Source organism: Tupaia chinensis, unplaced genomic scaffold, assembly GCF_000334495.1.
Source record: "Tupaia chinensis unplaced genomic scaffold, TupChi_1.0 Scaffold000187_1, whole genome shotgun sequence".
Classification (NCBI taxonomy): Eukaryota; Metazoa; Chordata; class Mammalia; order Scandentia; family Tupaiidae; genus Tupaia; species Tupaia belangeri.
This window is the reverse complement of record NW_006159662.1, coordinates 6,120,750-6,143,003: the sequence shown is the minus strand read 5'-3', so window position 1 is coordinate 6,143,003 and position 22,254 is coordinate 6,120,750. Positions and strand designations below refer to the sequence as shown.

Genomic DNA, 22,254 nt, shown 5'->3' with positions numbered 1-22,254 from the left:
CCCTACTTTCTTCTCCTAATTTTGTATTCAGTGTTTCTTTAGTTGAGTACTTTCTGTGAATTTTTTATATACAGGAGTATACTGATTGATTAACCTTTTTTTTTTTTTTGGTTTTGTTTTACTACACTGTGGGAACTTTCTCTTGTCCGACTCATAACAAAACATCCCAAACAAAAAAGTGCAAGAATACTTAACATATAATAATTTTGGGATTCTCTCTTTGGAAATAAGAACTAAATACTTTATTTATATTTTTTTGGAGAGATTTTTGCTATAGAGCTCGTGCACTTTCCGGAAAAACAGAGCGAGACAAGAGAGACAGAAAGCAAGAAATCACCCCCAGGGGGTGGCCACGCCACAATCCCTCTCCTCCATTCTCCTCTCGGGATCTTGGGCATGCACGTACACGCACCCAGCATGAGTTTAAGCCATCAGGGCCGGGACTCAAACCACAGTCAGCTACATGGGAGTCCAGCAACATAGCCATTACACCAATTGCTGGTCCCTAAATACTTTAAAAATTATTGGTGATTATATTATATAAATATATTCTTCTATTTTTTTTTTTCAAAATTTAATATATGAGGCCAGCAGATGGTGTAGACATTAAGGCATTAAGGCAACGGCTTGGTTTGAGTCCTGACCCCAGTGGCTTGAAAAATATGCCAGGCACATGTGCATGCATGCCCAGAATTGCAAGAGGACAAAGGAGAAGGGATTGTAACTTGACCATCTCCTGGGGTGGGGGCAATGGGGATGCTGTCTCACTTTCTTTTTCTCTTTGTCTCTGGCTAGTGCATGTACCATATGGCACAAAAAAAGGAAAAAAATTGACTTCTATAATTTCAGCTGTATCAGTTTCATATTTTATTATAATAGATAAAGCTAATAGTACCTTAAATTCTTTTTGTAAGATTGAGATTTAAAACCAAATGGATGAAAAAATACAAAGCCCTGACATTTGACTTATACGACAGGTAATCTTTAACCCAAAGAAGTTTACATGCTAAAACTGACCCCTTTGAAGTAACCTCAGAATGTAAACATTTAGGTTTTGGAAGTATTAGCTTTAGAGGAGAGGAGAAAGGAGCTTATCTTTGTTGTTTTTAAATCTCTACTATTTAGGTATAAATATAAAAGAGGTATTGAATAAACTTGAAAGCGAGAAAAGGTTGGCATCCATTTATTTTTACAAATATTTGAGTACCTGCTCTTTTCTCCATGACTTGGAGGGTATATGATGAGGAAAGAGAAAAATCATATGAGGGGACCAGAGAGACCTGAGTGGGATGAATGTGGAATCAGTGGAAAATTGAGAGAATATTTAGGAATATTTTTTGAAGATTCCTTAAAAGGCAATCTATAGGGCCCAGCAGGTGGTGTGGTGGTTAAAGGCACTGGACTCCCACATGGCTGACCATGGTTTGAGTCCCAGACCTGGCACTTGCTTTCTCACTTTCTCTCCCTCTTCCTCTGTCTCTTTCTCTTTCTCTGTCCCTCTCTGGTCAAATTTAAAAATACATAAATCAATAAATAAAGTTAACTAAAATAAAATAGTTCTAAAATAAAAAGGCGGTCTATAGTAACTTTTAATATTTTGTTTCGTTTATAGGCATGCATGTAGGGAATACCGGATTCACAAAGAACTGGACCATCCCAGAATAGTTAAGCTGTATGATTACTTTTCACTGGACACTGATTCGTAAGTGCTATGCCATTTTACCTTAGCAGTTAATATTACTTTTTTTTTGTGCAATGTTGACTATTCGTGGAATAGAGCCAGGAAATACTCTGCAAATAATTCAGATATATTAATTTATTTGCAAATGATCATTTATGAATTCAGATTTGGGGCGACAAGACATCTGAGCTGACGGACATGTGCACTTGTGTGCCGGTCCGTGTTTAGCAGCAGCATGGTGGGAGAGAGATAGGGCTAATTTGTCACATTTGCTAGTTTCCATGGTATAAACTCTGTGTGTTCAGTTTTGCACTTCCAACTTTAAAAAAAAGCTTTACAAAATTATAATTTATAATCATATGATTCACCCAATTTAAGTATGCCACTCAGTGGTTTTTAGTATATTCACAGCTGTGTGCAACCTTTACCAGAGCCAATTTTAGAACATTTCACCACCTTGAAATAAACCCTGTACCTTTACTGTCATCCTTTTATTCTACCACTCACTCTCTTAACCCTAAGCAACCCCTACCTTTTATCTCTAGGAGTTTCCTGTTCAGGACTTGGATAAGAATGGAATAATATAATATGAGGACTTTCTGTGACTGGTTTCTTCTACTTAGTGTGATATTTTCAGGGTTCATCCTTGTCTGTCGTATCAGTGTTTAATAGCAACTTTTTATGACTGAATACTATTTTAGTGTACACCATATTTTGCTTATCCATTTGCTCTTCAAATGGTTTAATAACCAGCTCACAAAATTCCTGAATATTTAAGTCATATCTTGGGAACTGGCACAACTTGGAGCCAGCATACTTGCTGAGATGCACCAGTGAGGGATAGGCTGTTGAGAATGTCGTTGCTTTACCCTAGAGACTGATGAACAAAGTAGCAGCAACATGATGTCCTAGAACAAGGGCAGTGACCGACCACACTAAGGCAGAGCCCAGTGCTGCATGTTGGAATGGAGGCTCTGTGGCTTGGAGGAGGTTAGAGCAGGAAGGGATCTGAGTCCAGCCTTCTCGTTTTATAGGTAGATTCTGAGGACCAGAGAAGGTAAATGACTTGTCTAAGATCTCTGATAATCTTGGCTGTTGTTGTATGTTGTTACCTGTTAGGGATAAGCTCTGGAGCTTTTAGGGTTTCCCAGGAGGTTGGGAATGTTTCAGCCTTGGGGAATGTTTCTCTCTAGGTGTCTGGACTGAATCTGGAGAAGACCCCCTGGGCATGTACACAGTTTTACCTAATGTGGGAAATTCAGTTGATTCTTGAGTTTTTAACCTTGTTCTTCCTATTTATATATTAATGACTTTTTATCAAAAATAAGTCACACCATCATTTTAGAAAGGCTTCTGAGAATTGATTGGGCAAATAAAAGTGAGGTTTTATTTCAGCCTACATTTGGATCAGAGAATTGCGCACTGAGCATGAGAGTCTGTTTCTCAGACTTCAGCATCTCAGGTCTGAGAATCTATAAATTTCAGACGTTTGTCCTCCAGCAGGGTGCTAGCACACCCTATTGATAGCCTAAAAAACATAAGCTATTGCTCAGTTTCCAGATTCTACAGGACCCTGTGTGTGCAGGTTAAAGTGTGGTGATTTTTGAAGGCCTCCAATTGCCCAGCAACCATATTGTTAGACCTGGGCCTACTTTCAGGTCTGCTTTCTCCCCTTCCCCCTTCCTCTGCTCTGCATCTTAGGCAGGTGGACACTGTAGGCTGTATTTACCAGCCTTAAGGGTCTGTTGGGATCCAGCTGGGTTCAGCCAATAGCAGGCAGAGATGGGAGGTGTTTGTACACACATGCACATACACTGACATACAAGTAGTTCCAGATTCCCCTGGTAACCTGAGTTTTGGCTCCACCATATCCTCCCTTTGGCCTTAGGGTGCTAATGCCTTCCTGCTGTAGATGATCTCTGGGTGCCTCAGCGGCCATTTTGTCTTCTCAGCTCTTCCATCATCTTGGTGATCAGTTCCCTGAATTAAACCTCTGTTTCAGATACTCAAGAGGTTTTTATTTCCTGGCTAGCCCCTGACTGATATACCCACATGGTTACAACTAGAACAGTTCAAAAGATATCAGTCTCCCAAGCAGATTCAAACAGTTTAGGAAGCCTCACTTCTGCTTATAACACCTTGGGAGATGAACACATGACTTGTAGTGTGCAGGTGGTCTGTAGTTTAATTTAAAATTAAATTTGGGTCTGTATGAGTTATTAACATAAGTGAAAGAAAAAGAATCTGTACTTTGTAATCTGTACTTTGTTAGCATCACAGATACCACACTTTGCAAGTTCTGTGACACATTATACTTAGCAAAGCACAGGTGTAGAGCAGTATTGTGTCCCACCCTCAGGAGACATAGCATGAAGCCAGTTCTCGGGACCTAGATAAATCCTAGATTCTTCCTCCCTCCGTATTTTATATACGTCAGCCCTCAGACATACGTAAAATGTTCATAGTGAGAATTGTGTACTTGACATCGGTAAGGTTGTTTAGATGTAGACGTGTGATGTGCGTGTGTTAAGGAGACCCTTCCAAGAAGATAGGTAGTGTAAATACTTCGTAGTCCTGGTCAGTGCTCCTCTGGTCTAGACTCTGAAGAGGTAGGCCACAGTGACCTTCAGCACACAGGGTCCAACGCTTTGCTAAGTCTTTGCTAAGAGGGTGGCTGTATTCTTCTGTGAACCACTCAAGTAGCTATTGCTACATAAAGAATAGAGGAGTATTTTAAGGAACAAGGAAGAAAGGAGCAGGAAACTGACTCATTACCCAAAGTTTTCTCCAGGACTGGTTTAGATAGTTTTAACCTATGTATTCTTATCCTGTGGTTAAATCTTGTTATTTTTGTTTTTAGGTTTTGTACAGTATTAGAATACTGTGAGGGCAATGATCTAGACTTCTACCTGAAACAGCACAAATTAATGTCGGAGAAAGAGGCCCGATCCATTATCATGCAGATTGTGAATGCTTTAAAGTACTTAAATGAAATAAAACCTCCCATCATACACTATGACCTCAAACCAGGTATGTCTTACTTTTAGGAGACAGCATTGGTGGCTTTTCTTTGGTCTTATAAGTGAATTTAATTTTATGATGTTAGAGAATTAGTCAGGAGCCAAGTAGGCCTAATGACATTTGAGGTGCCTGGGTAGGCATGGGAAGAAGGAAGTCCTGCCCACGCAGCGCTGGGCTTGGGGGGGGGTAGTTGGGTTAGTACACTCCGAAGGAGCAATGCCTTTGTCTTTGGAGCCAGGGAAGCTCATGATGTCAGTCCCATTTAAAAAGAAATGCTCTAGCAAGTTCAGGTTTGCTTTTTCCATTACTCACACTATACAGCAGTCATGTGCTCGCAGTCCTTTTGATAAGTGCCCAGATAACGACATATATTTTGCACAGATACCTTCCATTTCATTAGATTCTGAGCAAAGTTTTCGTCTTTTTGTGTGGTTATCTTCTAACGTTGATAGTCATCGGCAAAGATGACTGATCATCACTTAGACTGCTTACCTCTGTTGTTTGTTATCCTCAGCTGTTCTTATAGGAGGCCGCATGTGTTCTATGTAGATAAACTATAACAGCTCTGTATTGAATTTCATTATTCACTAATGTTTTATCAGCCAGGTAACTAAAAAATTAGTTATAGGGTGATTTTTTAAAGTTGAGGGTTTTCATCACTGAATTCAACACTTTGCTACAGTAGAAGCTGTAGGTGGCGCTGTGATGCTAGCTTTGGTTCTTTCTGTGTTTAATTTTTCCCCCCTTTTTCTGAAACTGCTCTTCTGAACAGGATTGTTTAGAGATTCTCGCTGAAAGTTCAGAAACTTCCACCCACTTTTAAGGAACTGTATAGTTGATACTTTACTTTGGCAAATTATTTTTATTCCCAGTGCTCATGGTGGTGGTTTTGGCATGTTATGCAGGTGACTCTTAGAAAATACAAGTTTTCGGGCCCAGCAGTTGGCTTAATGGCTATGTCGCTGTACTCCCATGTAGTTGACCGCTGTTTGAGTCCCAGACCCGGTGGCTTAAACGCACGCCTGGCACGTGTGCGTGCGTGCCCAAGATCCCGTGAGGAGAATGGAGGAGAAGGGATTATTGTGGCGTGGCCATCCTTCCTGGGGGGTGATTTCTCGCTTTCTGTCTCTCTGTTTCTCTCTGTCATTCTGGCGAGTGCACATACCCTATAGCAAACCCCCACCACCACCACCAAAAAAAAAAGTTTCCAACAGATTCTGAGGTCTCTCTTGACACCCAGAGTCCTGAAGTCTTTTCTTTTCTGTAGGTTTTGTTTTGCTTTTTTTTCTTTGCTATACAGCGTGTGTGCGAGATAGATGAAAAGTGAGAAATCACCCCCTGGGAGGGCCATCATGCTGCAGTCTATTCTCCTCTTGGGATTTTAGATATGTACTTGACTATGCCTGGCATGATTTTCAAGCCATCGGCTCTGGGACTCAAACCACACAGCCAGCCATGTGGGGTCCAGCACCTTAACCTCCATACCACCTGCTTGCTCCAGATTGTTATTCCAAAGATTTAGATGTTTTGTACTCATGCAAGAGTTTGAGTTCAGTTTTACCGGATTATTGTGGCGTGGCCATCCTTCCTGGGGGGTGATTTCTCGCTTTCTGTCTCTCTGTTTCTCTCTGTCATTCTGGCGAGTGCACATACCCTATAGCAAACCCCCACCACCACCACCAAAAAAAAAAGTTTCCAACAGATTCTGAGGTCTCTCTTGACACCCAGAGTCCTGAAGTCTTTTCTTTTCTGTAGGTTTTGTTTTGCTTTTTTTTCTTTGCTATACAGCGTGTGTGCGAGATAGATGAAAAGTGAGAAATCACCCCCTGGGAGGGCCATCATGCTGCAGTCTATTCTCCTCTTGGGATTTTAGATATGTACTTGACTATGCCTGGCATGATTTTCAAGCCATCGGCTCTGGGACTCAAACCACACAGCCAGCCATGTGGGGTCCAGCACCTTAACCTCCATACCACCTGCTTGCTCCAGATTGTTATTCCAAAGATTTAGATGTTTTGTACTCATGCAAGAGTTTGAGTTCAGTTTTACCTTATAAATTATTTCAAATTGTTCTCTTAATCATTATGTCTCTGCTTATTCATGAAGGTTTTTATCTTTCTAGGTAATATTCTTTTAGTAAATGGTACAGCGTGTGGAGAGATAAAAATTACAGATTTTGGTCTTTCCAAGATCATGGATGATGATAGCTACAATTCAGTGGATGGCATGGAGCTAACATCACAAGGTGCTGGTACTTATTGGTAGGTATCCAGGAAGTCTGCCAGGCTGGCAGGTGACTCTGCTATGCTGAAGCATTGGTAATTTATAATTAATTTCTGGGTTCTGTCTGTTGGGCAAAAGTGCTATAAACCAAAGCAGACTTTCCTCCCCAGGTTGTTACTATCTTTTCAGCAGTTTGACTCCTTTAATTATATCAGTTTGTCTTAATATTTTTTACCTTTCTCGAAAACCCTTGACAGAGAGCTTTACATGTTTGAGCTGTATGTTTCCGACACAGAGTTGGTCTTACAAGTCAGTAGAGAGTGAGGTAGCTTATGTAGGGGTATATCAAGAATTCCCTGGCTTTAGCAGGATACCGATGAGGGGAGCAAAGAGGAAGCAGACAGGGAACACACACGCAGGTCTGCCTCGTCTTAATCAGTTGAATGCTGCTAACGTACACTGCACTCTGCTTTCAGTTACTTCATACTGTTTGTGGATACAGTACCTGTAGTGAAAAGTTAGCCCTTAAATTAAAACTTTGAAATTCTAGGTTTAAAACAGAAGCTGTATTTACCGTGTTTATTCATTATGGTAGTTATTGTGGGCCAGTGTTCCTGTCACTAAATGATACGGAAATATCTACTGTTGGGACCAGCAATTGGTGTAATTGGTGTAATGGCTATGTTGCTGTACTCCCATGTAGTCGACTGTGGTTCAAGTCCTGGACCTGGTGGCTTAAATTCATGCCTGGCATGTGTGTGTGCATGCCTGAGATCCCTTGAGGAGAATGGAGGAGAAGGGATTGCGGCGTGGCTAGCCCCCCGAGGAGTAATTTCTTGCCTTCTATCTCTCTGTCTCTGTCTTTCTGGCAAGCATATGCACCCTATAGCAGAAACCTCTCCCCCCCAAAAAAAAAAATGTGTGTGTGTATGTATGTATGCATATTTGTGTGTATATGTATACACACACACATATATCTACTGTTAAGAACTTCTGGAGGGACCAGCGTAATGGCTATGTTGCTGGACTCCCATGTAGTCGACCATGGTTCAAGTCCTGGACCCAGTGGCTTAAACTCATGTTGGGTGCATGTGTATGTGTGCCCAAGATCCCAAGAGGAGAATGGAGGAGAAGGGATTACGGTGTGGCCATCCTCCTGGGGGAGTTATTTCTCAGTTTCTGTCTCTGTCTTTCTGGTGAGTGCACATGCCCTATAGCAAAAATCTCTCCCCCCCAAAAAAAATCCTTCTAGAAACAAGTCTGTACCTCTGCTATATAAGTTCACTAGAACATGGATTCGAGCTTTGTGTTTCCTAGCTTGTTCTCTGTTTTTGAGATTTTTGCCAGAGTGAGCACACTTGTCAGAAAGTGAGAAATCACTCTCCAGGGAGTGTGACCAGGCCACAATTCTTTCTTCATCCTCCTGTCAGGATTTTAGGCCCACACACATGTGCACCCTACCTGATTTCTTTTCTTTTTTTTTTTTTAACTTAGGTTTTTGCCATAGGGCAAGTGCACTTGCTAGAGAAAGAGAGAGAAAGTAAGAAATCACCACCCAGAAGGGATGACTACATCGCAGTTCCTTCTCTTCCATTCTCCTCTTGGGATTATGGGCATGCATACACACATGCCCAGTGGATTTTCTAGCCACGATGTCCAGCACTGTAACCACCACGCCACCTGCTACTTTCCCTATCTCATTTGATTTTCAAGCTGCCTGGTTTGGGACTCAAACTGTGGTCTGCCATGTGGGAATCTCGCACCTTAACCACTGCACCACCTGCTAGTCCCATAGCTTGTTCTTTTTAAAAAAAAAAAACAAGTAAACAAACAAAAACTTATTGTATGACACTGATATATTAGGCTTAATCCTGGGAACCAAGGCTGGGGCTGACTGAAGTGGGAATGCAGAGGTTGTTTGCTGCCCCGTACGTTGGAAAGTGTGGTTACCACCCCATACAGACATTACTGCCCCTCCATGTTGACGTGTCTTTTCACTGACTCTCATAGATGTCTGTGATGACTATTGTAATTTAGATATCCCTGTTTTCAACAAGGTCTTTTATTTTGCCTTTCTGAATATGTCTTAGATTGATATTATAATTTTCTAAGAATTCTTATTTCTCTTTTGTCCCAGGTATTTACCACCAGAGTGTTTTGTGGTTGGGAAAGAACCACCAAAGATCTCAAATAAAGTTGACGTCTGGTCAGTGGGCGTGATCTTCTATCAGTGTCTCTATGGAAGGAAGGTAGGTGGGGAGGAAGGTGGAGGCACCGGCTTCTTCCCCCATGGATGGTGTGTGTGCACAGTGCTCAGTGTGGATTGGTCTTCTGGAGTTAGTTAATCATCGGGTTATACAAAATGGGATCCTGAAAGTAGTGCTCTAAGGAAAAAACAGGCTTAATAATAAATGCTTTATGCATAAGCAGACACTGTTGACCCTAAGACACCTAATAAGTCTGCTGGGCTGTTGAAAACATGCATTTTAACTGTTTTCAATGAGATGCAGGACATGTTTTCATTCTGATAATTGTGTAGGGATTTGCACGAAATAGTTTATTAAAGTATACAAGAATCCATTCTTAAGGGTCCCAAGAAGTAAAGCTCGAAATCTCTCCAGATGCTTTATTTTCAACCACCCCATTACTTAAAGCTCTTATTAATAAAGCACGCTTTATATTTTTATACTGGGGAAATGGTGTCAGAAAGTATTCATTGTCTCTGAACTCTGATCGAGGCAACATATCATTTGAACATGTAATAACTTAGGTAGTAATTGACACTTAACTTTCAAATTAGTACTTGCTTTGTAAGCTTGTCTTATAAATGTATGTATTAGGATCCAGTTGTGTGTTTATATGCCTATTTCTGCTGTTTAGTGTGTTTGTACATTTCAGTGTTTACTCTTGGGCTATGGGGATAACCCAGATGGGAGTCCTGCAGTGCTCCCCACTCCTAGTGTATTCCCTAGACCAAGCTCTTAATTCGGGTCAGTTTCCCCTTTAACTTCTCGATCTGCTTTTATCCTCCCTCTCTACAGCAGGGACACTTCTGACGAGTGGGTTGAATTGCGTTTATTCCCTCTGATAATGGGGTAGTGCTTCTGATAATGGTGGTAGAGTTTATCTAGACAGAAGCTCTGAGATGACAGTAGACTTGAAGTCATTTGTAGGAGTTTATTAGAAAATGGCAACTTGGGGCACAGATGAAGCCCCCAGCTAGCCCCAGTTCCTGTCTTCCCACTCTGTTCTGCACCTTCCATACTGTACTGCTTCCTTGTGTGCATCTCTTTTACCTTGTGTCTGTCTTTTTTTTTTTTTTTTAAACCTCAGAGCAAAAGAAGTATCTGGTTCCTGCTCTGAATTGTCCTTCCTTAGCTGTAGCAGAGCTTAGCAGAGCTTTTACCATATAGGAGTTGCTGCTTTGGCTCCCAGCTTTGCCTTGACCCGGAAGTTGGACCATGAACAAGTTATTTAAGCCCTGAACCCTTTGCCCCTGTATCTATAAAATGAGGTCATAACCAGAGTTTCTTCTAGTAGTCCTTATTGGGAGATATCCTCTCCTTTCCTTTCCCTATGGTATTGAATTATGTTCTGTTTAATTTTAACCAGAGACTCATCTTTTGTTTCTTTCATTTTTATGACAGCCTTTTGGTCATAATCAGTCCCAGCAAGACATTTTACAAGAAAATACTATTCTTAAAGCTACTGAAGTACAGTTTCCGCCAAAGCCAGTGGTAACACCTGAAGCGAAGGTATGTTTTGACCCATTGGCCAGCAGTAATGATTGCTTTAATTTCTATACCGTTTCTTTGGATAATAGTGAATGGATTCTTCAGTGTGAGATTTAGGAGTCACTTAAAAATTAGGGTAAGCTTAGCTTAATATTCTTCTTCTTCTTCTTCTTTTTTTTTTTTTTTTTTGCAGAGGTTTTTGCGATAGGGCAAGTGCGCTCGCCAGACAGACAGAGAAAGACAGAAAACGAGAAATCACCCCCATGGGGGGATGGCCATGGCACAATCCCTTCTCCTTCTCCTCCATTCTCCTCTCAGGATCCTAGGCACGCACACACATGCGGCCGGTGTGAGTTTAGGCCACCCGGTCTGGGACTTGAACCACGGTTGGCTACAGGAAAGTTCAGCGACATAGCCATTACGCCATCTGCTGGTCCCAAGATAATATTCCTAAGAACAACAGAAGAATATTGCTTTACAACCCAGCTTACTCCATCTCTAACTGCAGTAAAGGGAATTTGATGGTTTTTTTTTTTCTTTCTTTCTTCCTTTCTTTTCTTTTTTTTCCTAAAGGCTCCCTGCAGTCAGAGAAGGAAAGGGAGAGCAGATTCTTCATCATGGCTAATACAAAGGGCACCCCAGCTTGTCCCTATTCAGTGATTGTGACCAACTTGGGAAGCAAGGGACCACAGAGGAAGAATATATAAGGGTACTAAGGCGTCACAGGGTTAAATGGCACAGGAGTGGTGAGCAGTAAATTCTGTAGCAGTTGGTGAGGGCATTACTAAAACAATCATGGGGCAAAGAAGACTTGGAATGGGAGGTGAGGAAAGGGAGCTTTGAATAACCACTTCCGTCTTGCTTCATGAGCACACCAAGATTTGGTGTGCTACCCATAGTTTGTCCTCGCTGTGTCACTTATCTCTGATATATTAGCCAGTTCTACTTAGATAGGTAGATGCTGGCACCCCCTTGGGTGCCGTGGTCAGGGCACATTTTAAAGTGGGTGGTTATTGGCCTACCCCTTCTACCAGGGCTTGGGCCCAGCTGTGGGCTCACACTGCCCCTCTGTGGGGTAGGGTAGGGAAGCACCTGTTTAGCTGGCACGTTACAGAGTAGGAAGGAACGGCTATACCACCTGTTTATAATTCCCAGCTGAAGGCTTCCTGCCCTCCTCATCCAGCAATTGAAGTCCAGCCTAACTAAGAAGTTCAGTCTGCAGGGGTGAAGTCCCCTAATGCCTTCCTGACGCAAATGCTGTCCTGGGAGAGGGCTGGAGAGAAGAGACTTAGCTTTGACGCCAGGCAGACCTCGTGTCAGTATGTCACCTCTGGACTTAGTAGCTTTATAACTTTGGGGGGAGTTTCCTTAAACCTTTTTGGCTGCTCTTACTCATACATAAAACAAAGACAAAAAACGCCTTCCTTGAATGGTAGATGGAGTCTGAGGCAGCCTGAAGAGCACCCACACTTGGTGACTTCTGCAGCTGCCCTTGCTACCCATGCCCAGGTGCCCCCACACTTGGTGCTGAGAGACTTGGATTTGCCATCTGGCAGATGCTTAATTCTCCTCATCTGTCAGGTCTTTAGAGACATTCTTTAAACCACTTTTGTCGAATTTTGGTGGTTATTCAATAAATAGGTGAGGGAATGTTCCCCAGCTTTAGAGACCATTGGATGGATCTGCTATGAAGAATACTGAGTGATCTCCAGATCTTCCCACTAATTGTCTCCAAGCTCCATCCTCCTGCTCCTCCTTCTGAATATGTAACCCTCCAGCCCCTACTCTCTCCTCGCCTCTGTTCCCACAACAAATGTTTACTGAGTACCCGTCGTGCCCAAGGCACCAGTCAAGGTAGTGGAGATGGAACTGATCTGTGGCAGTAAACTGCCCACACAAGGTCGCCGCCCTGAGAAGCTTGCATTTTACTGGGTGAAACAAGCGAGAAAACAAAATGGATACATGTCCAATGGTGAGAAATACTGTGAAGAAAATAAATCAGAATGAGAGGGTGGGGAGATTGAAACTTATTTTTGATGACCTCAGTGAAGCAGTGTCTTGAATGATGTGAAAGCGGAAACCATGTGGGACTTGGGGGAAAGCATCCCAAGCAGAGAGAAGTGAGTGCAGCTCTGATGTGAGAATGAGCCTAGGCAGTCCACAGGACAGGCAGAGCCGGGGGCAGTGGCAGGAGAGGTGGCCCCTTTGGGGTGCTCTTCCTCATCCATAAAAAAGACAAAACACCCCCCCAGAGGTAGATGGTGGTTCAGGTGGCCTGAAGAGCACCTACACTTGGTACCTTCTGTAGCTGCTCTTACTACCCATGCCCAGGTGCCCCCACATCTGGCGCTGAGGGACTTGAAATGTGAGGGAAAGCAGCCAAAGAGTCTCACTGGGCCGGCCGTGCCATCTGCTGGCTGCTATATAGAGGGAAATCAAGGATAACAGGTTTATTTGACCAGTATCCAATCCAGGATAAGTTGTTTAATGCCAGTTCTGTGTATCTCACTAGGAAACATTATTTTATCTTTTTATTTTTATTTTTATTTTTTTTTAGAGAGAGGATTTTTTGTTTTGTTTTGTTCGTTTGTTTGTTTGTTTGTTTTGCCATAGGGTATGAGCATTCACTGGAGAGACACAGAAAGCAAGAAGTCATCCCCTTTCGGGTGATGACCACTCCACAATCCTTCTCCTCCATCCTCCTCTCAGGGTTTTGGGCACTCATGCACACGTGTGCCTGGCATGAGTTTTAAGCTGCTGGGTCTGGGACTAGAACTGCAGTAGACTATGTGGGAGTCCAGCGACGTAACCATTTTGCCATTTGCTGGTCCCAGAAACGTGAATTTTTAAAGTCATGGATCATTAGGTTTTTTCTATATTTCTTTCTCTCTCTCGAATCAAGCAAGAACCTTTGATTTTGAAAATCAGTACTAGCATTATGTTTTTATATTTTCTTAATTAAACATGGAAAAAATAGAAAATATTTTTAGAAACTGTAGCTATAGGAATAGCTTGTTCCATATTTTAGATTTTGTTTTTTACTTTTGAATTTTATTTTACAGAGGGAGTGTGCACTTGCCAGGGAGACTGAGAAAGCATCCCCCCACACTGGAGTGTGGTCATGCTGCAGTCCCTTTTCCATTTCTCCATCCTTCTCGTGATTGTGGCCATGTGTGTGTGCTTGTGCCTGGTATAAGCTGCCAAGTCCACGTGGTCAGCCTTGTGAGATGTCACTTTTCTCTCTCTCTCTCTCTCTCTTTTTTGCCATAGGGCTTGTGTGTTCACCAGAAAGAGACAGAGCGGGAAAGTGAAAAATCATCCCCGCTCAGGCGTGGTGGCCACGCCACAATTCCTTCTGTTTTCCTTATATGATTTTGGGCACACATGCATACATACACAGCATGATTTTCAGGCTGGCAGCTCCAAACTCAAACTGTGGTCAGCCATGTGGGAATCCATTGTCTTAACCACCACACCGCTTACTGGCCCCAAGACCCAGCTTTATTAACTACCAGGCCATGGGACTTGCACTAGATTTTAAAGAAACTTTACTTTTTAGAGCAGTTTAAGGTTTAGATCAAAACTGAAGTACAAAGAGTTTCCGTGTACTGCTTGTCCCCACAGGTCCAACCTCCCCACTCCACATCCTACACCAGACTGACATGTTTGCAGTTGGTGAACCCACACTGGCTCCTCATTATCATTCTGCTATAAAATGTGGACTTTTGGTTATAGTGATGTTTTAGATTTAAAAAGTTAATCCATTTATTAAAAATATGTTATAAATCTTTGATTAAGTATAACTTCTGGATAAAAATAGGAAGGCAAGGGGACCAGCAGTTAGTGTAATGGCTATGTCGCTGGACTCCCATGTCGTCGACCATGGTTCGCGTCCCAGACCCGGTGGCTTAAACTCACGCTGGGCGCATGTGCGTGCATGCCCAAGATCCTGGGAGGAGAAGGGATTGCGGCATGGCCATCCCCAATGGGGGGTGATTTCGTGCTTTCTGTCTCTCTCTGTCTTTCTGATGATGTGCCCTATAGCAAAAACCTCTCCAAAAAAAAAAAAAAAGGAAAGCAGGAAACGATAGACAATAAAAAGGTTCTTTATGATGAGAGTTGTAGACGCTAAGACTTACATAGCCACCCTCCCCACACACACACTTTTTTTTGGCCAGAGTACATGCACATGCACATGCACACACCAGGGAGAGGGGAAGAAGGCACCTTCGGTGGGGAGTACGGTCAGCCCTCAATCTTTTTTCCTCATTTTTCTATCCTGTCGGGATTTTGTGCATGCATGTACATATGCATGGTGTGTTTTTCAACCGTTTGGACTGGAATTTGAATTTTGAATTACAGTTGGCTGTATGGGATCTAGCTCCCTTAACCACTAGGCTATGAAGCCAGCTGTTACATAGCTTTTTTTTTTTTAATGATAGCTTATTATTTTAAAAAAATTCTTATCATTTTTTAAAAAATGCACATACCCGCAAGGGAGAGAAGCATCCTCCAGAGGAATTTTTCATGCCACAATCCCCTTTCCCCAGCCCTTCAGTTCCTGAGGATCGTGGGCACACAGGCACGTACCCAGTGTGTATTTGTCATTCAAATTTCCACCACCACAATGAGACCATGGCTTACAGATGTGGGACCATGAAGTTAGATATTCCTACTCAAACCAACAGGTAAAATGGTTTTCTTGGTGGTCTTAGTGCTTTCAGGAAAGAGTATTTAGAGGCCTCACCCCTTCCCCCCTTCAGGCACATTTCCACCCCCTCTGTCAGAGAAGAGGGCAGTGGTGGCAGAGAGGGACTGCCGTCAGTGTGGCTCCTTCCCTGATCTTGGAGTCTGCCTGCTGGCTTCCAGGAAAGGCCTCAACCCCTCCCTTTACAGGTTGCTTGGGGCCTGGTAGCTGATACGGAGCTCTGGGGCTCTCTCTGAATGTGCCAAGATTACCTGCTTCAGTCTTTTTCAAGAACTTTTCCTTTGCAGGCGTTTATCCGACGATGCTTGGCCTACCGGAAGGAGGACCGCATCGACGTCCAGCAACTGGCCTGTGACCCCTACTTGCTGCCTCACATCCGAAAGTCAGTCTCCACAAGTAGCCCCGCAGGAGCTGCTGTTGCGTCAACCTCGGGGGCATCCAATAACAGTTCTTCGAATTGAGACTGGCTCCAAGGCCACGAACTGTTCGACACACACAAAGTGGACAAGTGGCATTCAGCAGTGGGTTTGGAATATAGTGAATCCAAATGGATCTCATGAAACCTGTACCAGGTGCTTTTATTTTCTTGCTTTTTTCCCATCCATAGAGCATGACAGCATCGATTCTCATTAAGGAGAAGCCTTGGGCACTCTGGCCAGGCCTCGTAGGAAAAGGCCCTGCCCGAGGTTCCGGCGTCAACGGCCACTGTGTGTGGCTGCTCTGAGTGAGGAAAAAATTAAAAAGGAAACTGGTTCCATGTACTGTGAACTTGAAAACATGCAGACTCAGGGGGGTCCCTGATGCAATGCTTCAGATGAAGAATGTGGACTTGAAAATACAGACTGGGCTAGTCCAGTGTCTATATTTAAACTTGTTCTTTTCTTTTAATAAAGTTTAGGTAACATCTCCTGAAAAGCTTGTAGCACAAAGGCTCAGCTGGGGATGGTGTTTGACTTCGGAGGAAAAAAGTTGCTATTGCCCGTTAAAGGCACTAGAGTTAGTGTTTTATCCCTAAATGATTTCAATTTTTAAAAACATGCAGCTTCCCTCTCTCCTTTTTTATTTTTGAAAGAATACATTTGGTCATAAAGTGAAACCCGTATTAGCAAGTACGTGGCAATGTTCATTCCAATCAGATGCAGCTTTCTCCTCCGTCTGGTCTCCTTTTTGCAATTGCTTCCCTCATCTCAGTAGGGAAAAAATTGAGTGGGAGGACTGAGATGTGTGGGGTTTTGCCATTGGACAAAGAATGAGGTTGGAAGACTGCAGCTTGGAGTCTCTCTAGGTTTTCAACTATTTCTTCACAATTTGAACACTTGACGGTTGTCCCTCTTAATTTATTTGAAGTGCTATTTTTTTAAATAAAGGTTCATCTGTCCATGCAGTCCTCGTGGGTTCTCTGAATGTAGCAGCTATTGGCACTGATCCACAGGGAGGCAGAAAGCGGGCGGCGGAGCCCGAGTTCAGGAGCAGCCGTCCTAGCCCCAGTGCTGTGTGCTTGCTAAATGGCGTACATTCCTTGTTAGCCACCTTATTAAACCGGATCAGCACAGAAGCTTTCCTCTGTTAGATCTTCTGGCAGGAAACAGCCTTCTCCCAGTCCTCTAAATTCTGTGGGTGTTTGCTGGGGTGTGTGTCTTTGTGTGTACAGACACACACACTTTGTCTAACTCACTTCAGTGATCATCGAGTGGAATTTTAAAAAATTATCTTAGAGGAAATAGGTATTTCAAATGTGGATATTCTTTTGGAACTATTTTTTTTTTAATGTGGTAGCTTCTGTGATGTGTGACCAACTGAAGATGGAGCTGAAATGGGAGCCGCGTGGCCCCAGCGTGCCCCTGAAACAGCAGAGCACTGACAGTAGGGCGGGAAGGAGACCAGAGCCCCAGCATGTGGTAGCCAGCCTGGAATGTTACTGACATATGTGGCGAGAGGGTGCAGCCAAAATGCTTAAGGAGGAGGCGTTCAGTGGCTTCTCGTGCAGGGGAGGGAGTCAGGAAGGGTAGGAAACTCTCAAATGACTCATGGCGCTCCTGTTTCCTTGACATGTGAAAAACGTCACCCATGACACATCCCTAGGACCTTTGTCCTTGGGCCTGCCCACGCTCCTTGTTATGAGGCTATCCTAAGGGAAGATGGCGTGTTCCAAATTAGAGAGAAATCCATGGGTAGAGGTTGTCACATGGAGCTCTGACTGGAAGGATGTGGGCCTCTGAGGCCTTGGCACCCCCAGGTTTCCCTAACTATTTTATTGTAATAAATGTTTACATAGATACACACGTGCATCTCTGCAAGCACTAGTGCATGCACGCATGTGTAACCACTGCCTTCAGGCCACTAAGCAGGGTCCCCGTGGGGCCTCGCAGGTCGAGCAGAGTCCTGAAAGGATGGCGTCTGCATACGGAAGAAGAAAGCTGAGACCATGTTTAAACTTACTCAGAATAATTACAAACTATGACTTTTTTCTTTCTTTCCTATGATTTTGTAGTTCTTTTTTAAAAAAAAAAAAAAATTTGGAGGTTGACAGAGTGTTTCATGTTAAGCCTTCCTCTAACTTCCTGCCTCCTTTTCCCCCACGGGCTTGTACGTGAAACTGCAGGACTTCCCCGGTCTGCCTTTTCTGCCCTCTCCTATAGGGATGCCCTCTCCCTTTGCTCTTACTGGCTCTGCGACAGAGCCTGCGGAGCTGACTGGCCTTGACTGAGTCTGGGCACGACCTCTTTTCCACGGTGTGGACAAGCCCCACAGGCATGCGGAATGTTGACCTTTTCACTGGTTTTAAGGAGCCAGTGAAATCATTGACTTCTCCTATGACATATTTTTGTTAATATGGTTTTCACTTTTTCCAAGGATAGTCCTTTATTGCCACAATGTTGATTACTTTTACCCAATGACAAAAAACATGTATTAATTTGTAATTAAACCCAACCAGACTGTTTTGGCCTTTCCCAATTGGGATGGGAGGGGGAGAAAGGATATTAAATTAAGTTTTAAGAAGTAAGTTTCCCAGCCTCTTGATTTTACTTTAGTTCTTCAGCCTCACATCGGGCTCTTGCCATCTAGGGTATGGATGGGGAACCCTGGCAGCTGGAGGCCTTGAAGGAGACAGCAGTCACACCTGTTTGTGATGTGCTAGGGCCTGCGTGTGCCGGTGAGAGTACAGCAGGGGATGGGATGAGAGGGCCCGGGGCGGGGGTGGGGGGGGGTGGAATGCTAGAAATTATTTTATTTGAGAACAATAAAGCAGTTTCAAACTGACAGTAAGAACCATTACTTTTTTCTTTTTTGTGTGCCTGAGGGCATATGTACCTGTCAGAGAGAGGGGGGGAGAGGACAAAGCACCTCCCCCTGGGAAGGCCACATCTTAATCCCTTCTCCATCCTCCTCCTTTTGGGATTTTGGGCATGCTTGCAAATGCACCTGGTGTGTTTCTCAAGCTACTGAGTCCAGAAGTTGCACTGCACAGCCAGCATGTGGGACCCAGTTCCTCAACCACCAGAACACAGAGCCAGCCCAAGATAGGCAGCTTTAAAACAGACTTGGCAGGAAAGGCTGTATATACCCCTCTTTTGTGGCTGATCTGGGCATGCCTGCTATCCTTTTTAGAGGATCTGTGTACCTTCCTCCCTCTAGTCCAGCAAGGTTTTCTTCCAGCTGAGAAGATTAGCAAGGAGCTCTTGTGTTTCCTAATTAGAAAACAGCTCTCTTGGGACCAGCAGTGAGCGTAAATGACTATGTCGCTGGACTCCCATGTAGTCAGACCCGGTGGCTTAAAACTCAACGCCAGGCGCGTGTGCGTGTGTGCCGAAGATCCTGAGAGGAGAGAAGGGATGGCGGTGTGGCCATCCCCCCTGGGGGGTGATATCTCGCTTTCTGTCTCTCTGTCTCTCTGTCTGGCGAGCGCACGCGCCCTATAGCAAAAACCTCTAAAAAAAGAAAAAGGAAACAGCTCTCTTTAAACATAGTTCTCTCATAGAATCCTAGAGCTAGAAACGAGCATTGGGTTCAGGTTTTAAGGCAAATTTTACAACAACCTTGACCCCCTTGGCGGCTTTTTTTTTTCTTAGAATTTTTTTTTTCCATCCCCTACTCATCTCTAATTGCCAGAGCTATCTCCTTTTTTCTGAGAGGTTTTTGCTATAGGGCGTGTGTGCTCACCAGAAAGACAGAGACAGACAGAGGGACAGAAAACGAGAAATTACCCCCCCGGGGAGGGGGTGGCCACGCCACAATCCCTTCTCCTCCATTCTCCTCTCGGGATCTTGGGCATGCACGCACATGTGCCTGGCATGAGTTTAAGCCACCGGGTCCAGGACTCAAACCATGGTCAACGACATGGGAGTCCAGCGAAATAGCCATTATGTTAACTGCTCATCCCCCAGAGCTATCTGCTTTTATTTCTTAAGGCTCTAGGGAGATTTCCTCCCACTGTGGGAATAAAGGGTAGAGATACGAGCTATAAAGTGCATGATATGTAAGAGTAGAATTTTAAAAGGTGGTTTTGGGACCAACAGATGGCGTAATGGTTATATTGCTGGACTCCCACTGGTCAACCACAGTTTGAGTCCAGGACCTGGCTGCTTAAAACTTACGTGGGTGCGTGGGTGTGTGTGCATGCATGCCCAAGATCCTGAGAGAATAGTGGAGAAGGGATTGCAGTGTGGCCATCCTCCGTGGAGGGGTGATTTCTCATTTTCTGTCTCTCTGGTGAGCACACGTGGCCTATAGGAAAAATCTCTCAAACAAAATCTTTAAAAAGATCAGAAGAGGGGCCGGCAGGTTGCATGGTGGTTAAGGCACTGGACTTCCACATGGCCAACTGCAGTTCAAGTCCCAGACCTGGCTATTTGAAAGTCATGCTCAGCACATGTGTATGCATTCTCAGAAGGGATTTTGGTGTGGCCATCCCCCTTGGGGGGTGATTTCTCACTTTCTCTCTCACTACCTATCTCTGATAAGTGTACGTACCCTATGGGGAAAAAATTTTTTAAAAAATATATCAGAAGATTTAGTGAGTGGAAGAGCTGGTCCTGGGTTCCTCAAGGCCACACATTTGAGGTCCAGAACCAGGGTGTCAGATGGCGGCCTACACTGACTAAGTGATGCAGCCTTTCTGGAGACTGCCCCTCTGGCTCAGGATTCAGGATCCACCTGTATTTTGTGACACCAGAGGTTTTTTCTTACCCTTCCTTCAAGCCTGCTTCTGGCCGAGTCTGGGAGACGCGTCCAGTAGGCTGGGCATGCTCAGCGGCCAGCAGTACCACCTGGGAGTGTGTTACAAATGCATGTTCTCGCACCCCAGCACCCCAGCCCTACCCATCCAGTCAGAAACTGCAAGTTCTTACCCTCCGGGTGATGTCCCTGCAGCTGAACTGTGAGAGCACAGCTCTGGGCTGTCAGACTCCCAGGTAGGGCAGGCACCATCACCACCACCGTTCTCCATTCTTGCCAACCACGAGATACGGGGTGGTGTATGTTTTGGAGGGGGTGTTTTCAGGCCTCTCTGGAACTCACCCAACTGGAGGCAGGGAAGAATTCTGTTTTATTTTCTATGTTGGGAATAAGAGACTGTCTGAAGCTCCCTGCTGCCCTGCTTCCTTTGTGGGGAGCACCAGGAGGGCCCCTCGGACACATCCCTCACACGGGCACCTGACCTGTGCTCTATCAAGAATCATTCACTCCTAGAGGCAAAGCTTTCCCCACGCACACACCATGGCCTTCTCTTAAAATACCTAACAACTCACTGGCGCCTGGTTGTGAATTAATCTGTCACGGTTTCTTTTGACCCAAGAGGTCCGGGGCCGCAGGAGAGAGTTGGCTGAGACAAGATCTGCTTCAGGGGTGTTAGCTGGGGTGAGGATAGCTGGGGCTGGATTGCAGCTCCTTGGAAGTGGTGAGGATGAGTGTGGGGTGAGCAGAGTGAAGTATGGAGGTTGCAAGGAGAGGAGAGGAGGCTTGGAGTACACTGTGGGTGGGTTGGGGGAACCTGCCAGCGGCTGGGAAAACAAGCAGGCCTGGGAGCAGGTCGGGCCTGGCCTGGCGGGCAGGGAGTACAGGAGGGCTATTGTGCTGGGGGAGCTCAGCAGGCCCGAGACAGGCTGGAGTCTGCCGAGGGGTGTGTGTCTGTGTGAGGCTCTGGGCAAGAGACCCCTGCTGAGTGGGGTCAGAGAGCAGCTGGCTGGCTGGCTGGGCCCACCCCTCCTGGCAAGGGTCAGGCCTTCTGGGTGTGGACAGAAGTGCTGGCTAGAGGATTGGCTGGCCAGGCCTTGTTGGGGTGGGGGAGCAGCCTGCGTAGTCGGTGGTGGTCTTCTGTGCTATCTGACCTTTTCACCCTGGAGGCTGCTGAGGGGGTGGGGGGTGAAGGCTGAGGGTGCAGAGCGGGGCTCTAGCACTTCTCTGTTTGTCCGCTCTGTTGCTTCACAGCCAAGGCATAGGCAAAGTGGAAGCATCTCGCCGATTTACAGATGAGGAAACTGAGGCCCAAAGCTGACAGCTGGCGGTGGGTGGAGCAGGAACAGCTGGGAGGGCGTCTGCAAGCTTGAACGTTTTGTGAGGTGGGGTCTTGGCACCATCGTTGGACAGAGGCTGCTCTGGGTAGAGGTGACACTGGGGTTCCCAGTTGCGGGCATATCTTGCCCTACTCTAGGGCCGCACTCCCCAGTGCACCTCCCCTGCACGGGTGGATGGTAGCCCTTTGAAATGTGCTTGGAGACCCCGCCCATCTGGCAGCAGCCCTGCCCCTGCACCCTGAGCCAGAAGAGAACTGTTAGTAGGTAGCAGAATGGGGAACACGGGCGCTGTAGGTTTCCTGTCTTCCTGTTTCTAAGTGACCTGATTGGATAAGTGAGAATGGGACTCTGCCTTGGTTTCCTCGAGGTTGTTGT

At 44.9% G+C, this 22,254-nt stretch overlaps 1 protein-coding gene across 1 annotated transcript in view; it reads left to right on the top strand.

Moving 5' to 3' along the window:
- TLK2 (tousled like kinase 2) overlaps nt 1–18,364 on the top strand; it is a gene marked incomplete at its 5' end in the record, with an annotated part of 51,622 nt that extends 33,258 nt beyond the window's left edge. Inside the window, 6 exon segments of the mRNA XM_014587191.2 lie at nt 1,613–1,702; nt 4,542–4,711; nt 6,825–6,963; nt 9,063–9,174; nt 10,573–10,680; nt 15,655–18,364. Coding sequence (XP_014442677.1) covers nt 1,613–1,702; nt 4,542–4,711; nt 6,825–6,963; nt 9,063–9,174; nt 10,573–10,680; nt 15,655–15,828 — 793 coding nt within the window.
- Between the last annotated feature and the right edge of the window lie 3,890 nt (nt 18,365–22,254).